This window comes from Eptesicus fuscus, chromosome 13 (assembly GCF_027574615.1).
Source record: "Eptesicus fuscus isolate TK198812 chromosome 13, DD_ASM_mEF_20220401, whole genome shotgun sequence".
Taxonomy (NCBI): Eukaryota; Metazoa; Chordata; class Mammalia; order Chiroptera; family Vespertilionidae; genus Eptesicus; species Eptesicus fuscus.
In genome coordinates this window covers 77,614,618-77,624,142 of record NC_072485.1, presented here as the reverse complement: position 1 = coordinate 77,624,142, position 9,525 = coordinate 77,614,618, and the positions used below count along the sequence as shown (strand labels likewise).

Below are 9,525 nucleotides of genomic sequence, written 5' to 3'. Positions count from 1 at the left end.
CACACCGCCCCATCCATTCATTCACACATCAGACATCTTTACTGAGCATGCTCCCGGGTGTCAGGCCTCACCTCTGATGCGCACAGCCACCCAGACACCAAGCTGGCCACTCGCTGCTCTCCGAGCCCTGCTGGGTGTCTCCCCTCAAGCCCGTTTCCAAATAAGCCCCCTTCCTGGGCCTGCTACTCTCCCCTCCTCCTGCTCGATCCACCCGCCGTGGTCCCCTTACCTGCCTTGGACACTTACAACCGTTTTGACTGGTTCTCTTGGTTAACTGCTCCCACTGGAATCTGAGCTCCATCTACAGTCAGAACCTCATGGGGTCCCCACTGTATTCCCAGTGTGTAAACCAATGCTTAGCACAGTGGGCGCTCCGTAGGCACTGCGGAGAACACGGAACCCATGCGTTCATTGGATCGATAGTTACTGAGCAGCTACTGTATGTCAGGCACTGTTCTAGGCACAGGACAAGGGAGTGGATGAACGTGGAGTGAAAACCCACAGCCCTACTTACCAGCCTCCCTTCTCAGCCAGAGCACGAAGCCAGTGCCATCCACTCGGCCCGACCCCAGGCCTTTTTCTGCAAACCTTGGTTTCTTATCTTGGTCCCAAGTGGCCCAGGCTTGGTATCTGACTTACAACCTCCTTGTTAACAGAACAAAAGAGTCAGAAACAAAGGCTGTCGTAGTCTGGATTAATGCTTTTATTAATGATAACGTTCATACTGCATTTCTAAGATTTACAACCAAACGAGCATATTGTATTTACATGCAATGGACAGTCCAAGCTAACAAATTCAAACCACAGTTCCCATTAAGACCATGGTTTGTTCCCAATTAAATTAAATACATAATACTCTTACCTCTTCCTTTCAACATGTACAGTTAAAAACCCACTCTTCCATCTTTCAAGGAATATAAAAATTGCATTGACAACTGCACTGATTAGCAAAAATATTTAAAACCTGAGAGATAAGCCCAAATATATTTGAGTGCTAACACGTGTACATGTGAACACTTGGTAACACACACTGGTCAGTGGTCGATAATGCAGGATGCAGGTGGCTCCGAGTGCCGGCCGTGGCTCACGCCGCCTGGGGCAGAGCGGGCCTCCTGGGCTGTGTACCACAGATGAACTGGGGTTTTCTCATTATGGTTGTGTGTTTTTCTTCCGGTTTTCATTTCTTCTTACTTTAAGAGAAAAACAAACAAACTCTCTGGCCCACTCAGATGGGATTTTTACATGACAACGTAGACACAGTAAGCCACGCACGAGCTCCGTGGCCGGCACCTCCTCCTCCTCCTCCTGCAGTCCAGCCCATCCGGTGTCACTGAGCGCGAGCCCCGGCGGAGCAAGCCCAGCGGGACAAAGGGGTCAGAACACACACACGCAGTTCTTTAAATGGACAGCCGCGCTCCCAAGGACACGGAGACAGTGGCGTTTCAAATTCCGGGACCCTTCCTTCTTACATTCAGTACTGAGGGGGAGTCAGTGCATACGTGTTTTTGGTCACTCACCCCCTTCTGCTAAGGCACTCCCATCTGACGGGCAGGCTGTGTGAAACCCAGCCCCCCTCACTCGCAACGTTTTTTTAAAAATACATTTTTGCTGATTTCAGAGAGAGGAAGGGAGAGAGAGAAACATCCATGATGAGAGAGAATCATCGATCCGTCGCCTCCTGGCACATCCCCACGAGGGATCGGGCCCACAACTGGGGAACGCGCCCTGACTGGGAACCAAACCTCAACCTCTGGCTCACGGGTCGACACTCAGCCACGGCCACCCCGTCGGTCACCAAGGGTTCACTGTTCCCCACAACGTGGCTGCTCTCTCGCCAGGTGGGACAGAAAGCTCCCCGCCTGGCGCATCGGCACTGCCCTCTCCTGACACCTTGGAGGGTCCTCGTCCCTTTTCTCAAGTTTTGTTCCTTTCTCGGGGGCAGGTGTCTTGTCTGCCTGCCATGAGTTTGGTGAGCGGCACTGCCGAGGCACAAAGCATGTTTTATTGTTCAGGGGATGCTCCAGACACACAATATTGAACCATCCAACGTCCCATTTCTGACACATGCCCACTCCCGCTGAGGCAGGCAGGGGGGTGGGGGCGCCCGCAGAGCTGCCCTCGGCAAGGCGCCGGTCTTTCTAGGGGTACGGGAGCCACAGGAAAAGGCCTATTTAGGGTTATCCACTCAGTAAACTGAGGAGTAAGACACGCACAACTCCACCTAAAGACTACAGAATAAACCCCCGGCCCGGTCTCCCTTACATGTAGGGCCTCCGTGTTTAAGGCACTGGGATCTGGACAGTCACAAGGTCAGGGAAACTAAAGATGCGCAAACTACATGCTTGAAACGCGGACAGGCAAGCACACGCGACCGAACTCGACGAGGGCGGTTACCAGGGGGACAACGCGGTGTTCAGCAGCACAGCGTGTCCGTTAGTGCGTTACGTGGGCGCCAGCTGTTGGCTGCTAACACCTCCCCCCCCCAGCGCGCTCTCCCTGGACGAACACATTTTAGTTTTACTCCGAAAAAATTAAACACCCCTAAGTACCAGGTCCCCGGTCGCGTCCCATTGTCAACACGTGTGAAGTCACCACCCCAGTGATGTTTTCATCCCTCAGTACACGCGAGCCGATGCGAAAACGTTTGGGGCGCTTCCTCAAGGGCCCCCCACCTGCCTGGAAGGAGTAGGGTGGAGCCCGCTGTTCTGGAAAAACAAGAAAACACCAAGTCCTCGACGGCAAGAACAGTTCCGAGTTTTTTAGAGCAATTTTCCATCCTGAACTGGGACCGGGAGTAACAGCTACGTTTCATTTGGTTTCTGTCGGAAGCGCCCCCTTTCCTTCCGCAGCCGTCCTGGGAGTTACTTTCTGGAGTTGGAGCCGAACCCAAAGAGAGCGACGATGTCGGTCATGGCTTGTCTCAGGTGCTTCCCGAAGCGATGAGAATCCTTTCGTGTGAAAACAAAAAAAACGCACGTTACCACGTGGCCACTCCCCCATTTTGGGCTCTCCTCAAGTAAAAGTACATAATTGAGAATTTCTGTCAAATTAAGGACATGATTCGAGCCCAGCTGGCGTGGCTCAGTGGTTGAGCGCCGAACTATGAGCCAGGAGGTCACAGTTTGATTCCCGGTCAGGGCCCATGCCCAGGTTGTGGGCTCGATCCCCAGTAAGGGCCGTGCAGGAGGCCACCGATCAATGATTCTCTCTCGTCATTGATGTCTCTCTTTCTCCTTCTCCCTTCCTCTCGGAAATCAATTAAAAAAATATTTAAAGAAGCAGCCCTAGCTGGTTTGGCTCAGTGGATAGAGCGTTGGCCTGTGGACCGAAGGGTCCCAGGTTCGATTCTGGTCAAGGGCATGTACATTGGTTGTGGGCACATCCCCCAGTGGGGGGTGTGCAGGAGGCAGCTGGTCGATGTCTCTCTCTCATCGATGTTTCTAGCTCTCTATCCCTCTCCCTTCCTCTCTGTGAAAAATCAATAAAATATATATTTTTAAAAATTATATATATATATATAAATTATGTGTGTATATATATACATATATATATATATATACACACACACATATATATATGTATATATATACACACATATAATAAAACAACCACCACCACAAAACACACCCCATCATCTTTCGGGGGGTGGGGGCTTTGGTCTTTACCGTCTCAGGGCAGGAGAACTTGGAGGATATGTGGAAATTGATGAGGTTCTCTCCCACCAGAATGTAGGACACGCCGTAACCATCGTCAGCAACCTGCAGGACAAAGTAAGTTGAGACTTAAGCTCAGGCTTTTAAGGGTGACAAACGACAAATCCTACTTGTGAACAAAGAACCATAAAAACGAAGCCCATCTGCATGAATGACCAGCGGGAAGTCCTTTGTGGCGCTCTGGACCCAGACCGGCGGGACGGGCAGTGCTGGCCCGGGACCTGCCGCCGTGTGCCCACCGAGGCCGTCACTTACCGGCCCGAAGCCGCCGCCGCTGCTCACGTACTCCGGGTTCCTCTCCAGGTCAAACAGCTCCACCTGCTGCTGAGGGGTCTGGCTGGTGGACAGCCTCCACGGCTCGGACAGGACCTGGGACGGGGCAAGGACGTGTCCCGATGACTCCGGGGCCCCCGGAGAGACAAGGACAGGCCTGCTCAGTTTTGGGCTGTTTCAGGGCGGAGCAGGTGAGGATCCCTGGGCCGGAGGGGCCGACACCAGCGAATGCGTCTCTGGCACAAAAGGTGGCAGATACGTGGAGATTCGTGACGGGGCCCTGGGCAGACCGGCACCAGGTAGCCAACGGATGACTTTAAGAAACCTCTCAGGCTGCTTGTGAAACAGCCATTCCTAGAAATTAAACTTTTACCGACTTAAAACGAAATGAACTCTGCCAACAACACAGGTGAGACACACTCCGGGCTGGGCACTTGGGAACTGTCTCAGTGCACCTGACTAGTCCCTGCGCTCTGGGGCGGGTTACGCCCGTCGGCCGGGAGGGGCGCTGGGAGAGCAGAGCGGCCGGGGCTGAATCAGTGCGGCCGGAGACACAGCCCCAGCTTCCCCTCCGGGGCTCCGCCCGGCCCGGTCCACGGAGCGGTCCCACTAAACCAGCGGCCGCCAACCTTTCGGACCGCGCGGACCACCGGTTGGCGACCGCTGCCCCTCTTCCCCACGCTCTGGTCCGGCCCTGAGCGGCGGGGGCCGCCACAGGAAGAGGGACTCACTTCCTTCAGGAACGGGGACTCGACGGCCAGGTACTTGGACACGACGTACAGGCAGAAGAGGTGGCGGTCGATCCCCGCGCCGGTCATCGCCAGGCGGTACATGTGCTGGTGCTTCTCCGACGCGATCTTGAACAACCGCAGTCTCTGCTCCATCTGCGTGACAAAGGACGCGGCCCGTCAGGTGGCGGGGTGCAGACCGAGCACCTCCAAAGGGAAGGTCCCAGCCCTCCTGGGCAGGGGTCCCACAGGACGCTGACCATCAGGCCACGGGGTGTCCGGGAGACACGGCCAAGGCGACCTGCTCGGCGCCCCGCCCATCCCCCCCACGGGCTGCCCCTCCCCCAGGCTGGGGAGGAGGTCTCTGGGGTCCTGTGTGCAGCCCGCTGGTGGCATTACGCCTTTTCCACCGAGGAGATGGGTGACGCAAAACCCATAGGGAATGGAGCCACTTTCAAACGGAGTCAGCGCTGCCGTCCCGGACGCTGCCTGCGTGTCTTACGCCTCAAACCTTGGGAACATTGAAACAGGGCAAACTGATGTCTGGACTGGGCCTAAAGCAACGCCGTCTCCCCAGGAAGTGTTTGCAGAGATAACCAGGAAGTGTCAGAATCAAAGATAACTGACAACTGGAAATGCTGCTGAGAATCAGCGTCACCGTGTTGGGCTGTGTACGACAGAGACGCCGTCCCTCCGCGCACGGAACTGTTCCCCGTCTCGTGCCACTAACACCGTCGCCTCTGTCTCCCCGGGGAACGTCCTTTGGGCTTCGGCCTGAATCGGTGCTCCCCATACATACAGCTATTGGTCTGTGACCCCACAGAAAGGCCGCTGCCTCTCACCGGGGCCTTTTGTTTTTAGGTTAACACCAAGCAGGCAGGAGGGCTCGAGGCCCGAGTCTCTCGTCCGGAAATGACGAGAGTCTGTCTGCGGCGGCCGTCACCAGCGGCCGTCACTGCCCCCCACCGGGGCTGGCTAACAACTCCGCTGAGACAGCCCTTCTGGACGCTCACGTCTGACCCGAGAGGCGGCCCCAGGCTCCTCTGGGCTCCACTAGGCCAGTCAGAGACGAGAGGAGGCCCGTCCAGTGTGACCCCCCTCGCAGGCCTGGCCATCGGGAGACCCGCCTCCACACCTGCTGCTCCCTCCTCAGAACGGAGGCCTTTCCGGAGCCAAGCGCCCGTCCCGCAGAGCAGAGCGAGCCGAGCCCCGGGGGTCTCTGCTCCGGGGCAGGCAGACCTGGGCACAGCGCACCTGCGTCTCGGGTCCTTTAGCTACAAAATGAACGGGTCACCTTCCCGGGCCACGCCGGGATGTTCGAAGGCGGTGCCCAGGTCACCGAGCTCCAGGCCCTGCGGGCTCACCCTTTCCTCACTGCACCCCCACTGCCCGTCCTGAGCACCGCACCCTGCCCGTGCCTCTGCTGAGCGCTCCGCCAAGGGAAAGGCCCTCGGGGAGCCTTGCCGGGGGCGCAGGAGTTACAGACGACAAAGGACGGCTCCGAAAGTGGTCAGCCCCGCGGTGTGTGTCCCGACCATTACGCTTTAACTCCTGCTCCCGTGAGAGGGTGGAGGGAAGGAGGCGGCGAACATGGAGTCGCCGGATGAGCAGGTACGCGCAGGATTTCATCGGAGACCCCGGGCCTCCTGCTAGAAGCGTAAGAAGCCGCGTCTCCTTACCGTCTGGGAGGGGTCCGCCATGGCGAGCACAAAGTCGCAGGACTCCACGGTGCAGGATCGCACGGTCTCCGTCCTCCCCTCTCGGAAGAGCCGGGTCATGGACGCCTCGTACGTGAGGCAGAACTTGCCCATGTCCTGGGAAAGGAAAGGCATTTTCACACAAGGCACGCCGAGGACGCAAACACACGAGCTGGGCCGGTTAAGGTCGGCAAGGAAACGTGGCCTTGGTCGTCAGCTTTAGTTTTTAGTCCTCGTCAGTTTTTACACGGGGTTATGAGCCGGCAGATGGAGACGCCGTTCGCGTTAGAAAGGCTGGGAGACCGTTCCCGATGCAACCGACGCCACGGCACACGCCTCCCCGAGTGCTCACACGCCTCCCCGAGTGCGCACACGCCTGCAGCAGCATGAACACGACAAGCAGGCCTGCATGCACCTGTTTCAGATTAGCGGTGGGGAGTGGACGGGAGGTCTCTTGGGACACTCTCGCTTTCTCGGTGACACAGGTCACCCGCTGAGAGTGAGGACGGGAGGAGGTGCTGGCGTCTGAGAGGGTTTGACCTGGGCATTTAGGGCCACAGAAAGCAGGGTGCCCGGCGGCCGCCAGAGGCACTGCTCGCCAATCAAGTGAGACGAGCCGGGGGCTCGGGGTTTTCTCTGGCCACGCCGGCTGCCGGGAGCCGGATGACACAGGCAGAGCGCTGGACGGAACCAGGCTGTGCTTGGGGTCACAGGCCGAGTCAGGGGTTGGAGTCAAGCCGGGAAGTCTATGGCTGAGACGAGAAGGCGGGCACGATGGGTCCAGGACTAGAAAGGGCGGGGTGGCGGGCAGAAGGGCCCGGGTGCTGGGATGACAGCCGGCGAGGGCTCGGAGGGCAGCAGCAGAGGTGAGGACAGAGGCGGGTCCCAGGGCACGTGACATCCGAACACGTGCTCCGTGTGAGGAAATCACTCGCAATCTGCACTCTCCCACGGCCACCAGGCAGCTCGGGGACGAGCGGGCCCCACACGGAGCGGAACTGTGAGTGGCAGTTTGTGGACCCAAATGATTCCCGACCAGACGCCAGGCTTTCAGGTGTCGCCTGCACAGGCCCTGGGGACCCCAGGGAGACGGGATGCCCTGCGACCCCCAGGAGAGGGTCCAATACCAAGGCCCACCTTCCCGGCGTGCGGCCCGGCCCCGGGAGCTCTCCCTCTCCCCACGGCTGCGGGGCACCGGGACACCCCCTTCCCTTCGGTCCTGCACGTCCTGCACGAGAAGCCGGCGGGCCCGGGCGAGGGGCGGGAGCCCTGCAGTGAGCTCCTCTCGCCACGGTGACTGTGCCCAGCCTCCTGGGTCCACACTGAAGGCGTCCACGGTGCCCCCAACAGAGACCGCCAGCCCCCAGCGCCGGTCACGAAGGCACCGCCGCCCGGCTCCCTCGGTCCGGGCCTGCGAGGGCTCTCGCTCCTCACCCGTCCTCGGTGAGAGGGAGCCCAGGCCGTTTGTCACAGGGCCCCTCAGGGCGCCCCACGGGCCCGCACCGCAGTGTCTCCAAGGGGCTCACTGTGAAGGAGGGGGGAGGGGGGAGGGGAGGAGGAGGCAGGAAAAGCATCAGGCGTTTTAGTCACTCAGGAGAGGTTCACGGGACACAGGATGCAATGGTTTCTCTGAACTCAGCTTTTCCAACGTCACACTTGGACGTTCAGCACCGTCATGCACAAGAGCCACACGGCAAACAGGACCCTCTGAAAGCCCTCGGCAAACACAGGCGACCAGTGCGTTCAGACCCCACAGAGCCAGGCCCGCGGCGCCTGCCGCCCACCGAACCTGCCACGGCCAGCCGCCGCCGCCACAGCGCCTCCGGCGTCCAGCGCGCAGGATGGAGAGGCAACGTCTACAAAGACAGCAACACGCGCAGAACACGTGAGAACAGACCTGTGACGCAGCGGCTGCCGCCCGGCGCCCAGCCGTGCAGCGTGGGGCGTGTTCTCCCCTGGCTCCCTAATGAAAAGTAAGAATGCCTAAAAGCAGGAAGCAAATGACCACACTAAGATGACGGCCACTGTCCAGTGTCGCATTCGGACAGTCATCAAATATGTATCTGCTGACGTCTCTTCCTGCGCGGCTGGCACGTTCCTGGCTCTGCGGATCCGGTGGCAAACAAGACTGACCACGTGCTTGCCCGCGAGGAGCAAACAGTCCGGCAGGAGAGATGACGTGAGGTCACGTGGTGAGTGACAGGTGCACCGGACAGAAATGACGCTGCTGGGTCAGTGTAGAGTGATGGGGTGGCGGCTATTTCCAACAGGAGTGGGTGGCACCGAGAGAGAGACCTCAGCAACCACGCCTCAGTCTGGGAGACAGCACCTGCCGGCAGAGAGCAGGTGCAAAGGCCCTGTGGTAGGAATGAGCTTCACATAGTCAAGAGCGGCAAGAAGGGCAGTGTGACCAACACAGTGAATGAGGCTCAAAGTGGTGTCAGGGAAGGCTGGGAGGGTAGCCAGGGACCAGATCACTGGTTACTAACCTTGGGGCTGTGTGAACTTGGAAGGGAAAATACAAATATTTTAATCTCCACTAACTTCAAGCTGGAATATCCCCTTTAGAAGCACAGGCAATAAACCACAGTAATTATGAGCAGTGCCTGTGACTTGGAATAGAAAATCATAGCTATTTTCACATCAAGTTATGTTTGTTGTACATATTCCAAAATATCATCCACGCTTATCACCGCCTCAAAGTTACAGCCGTTCTTAGACCTTTTAGTGCACAAAGAATTATGTTTCCTGCACCACAGATTCCTGTTGAATGTTCTGACACCGGCACCTTAATCACCTGGTTCACCTCTGTAACTCGGGTATTTCCTGTTATGCTTTACGAACATTATTCTGGGAGGGGTCCCCATGGCTTTGCCAAACTGCCCCAGGGGTCCTGGTGCAGAGGAGGTTCAGAAGCCTGGAGCAGACCCCAGGACCAGGCAGGACGCCTGGACTGAGGCCGCGGCGCTCCGAGCTGGGCACAGGTGGGTCTGACCCTTAGCTCCACAGAGAGCCCCGTCCCTAACAGAGCTGGTGCTCAACTGAGCATGCGTTAAAGTTCCTGGTCGACGGAGCATGCCTGGGTTGCAGGTTCGATCCCCACCCCGGTCAGGT

General features: G+C 58.0%; 1 protein-coding gene across 1 annotated transcript in view; it reads right to left on the bottom strand.

Moving 5' to 3' along the window:
* Positions 1-682: 682 nt before the first annotated feature.
* CPT1A (carnitine palmitoyltransferase 1A) overlaps positions 683-9,525 on the bottom strand; it is a 43,265-nt gene continuing 34,422 nt past the window's right edge. The window contains exons 15-19 of the mRNA XM_054724724.1: positions 6,394-6,528; positions 4,718-4,870; positions 3,969-4,082; positions 3,666-3,758; positions 683-2,948 (exon numbers count right to left, since the gene is read on the bottom strand). Coding sequence (XP_054580699.1) covers positions 2,862-2,948; positions 3,666-3,758; positions 3,969-4,082; positions 4,718-4,870; positions 6,394-6,528 — 582 coding nt within the window. The 3' untranslated portion in view covers positions 683-2,861. The remainder of the gene's footprint in view (positions 2,949-3,665; positions 3,759-3,968; positions 4,083-4,717; positions 4,871-6,393; positions 6,529-9,525) is intronic.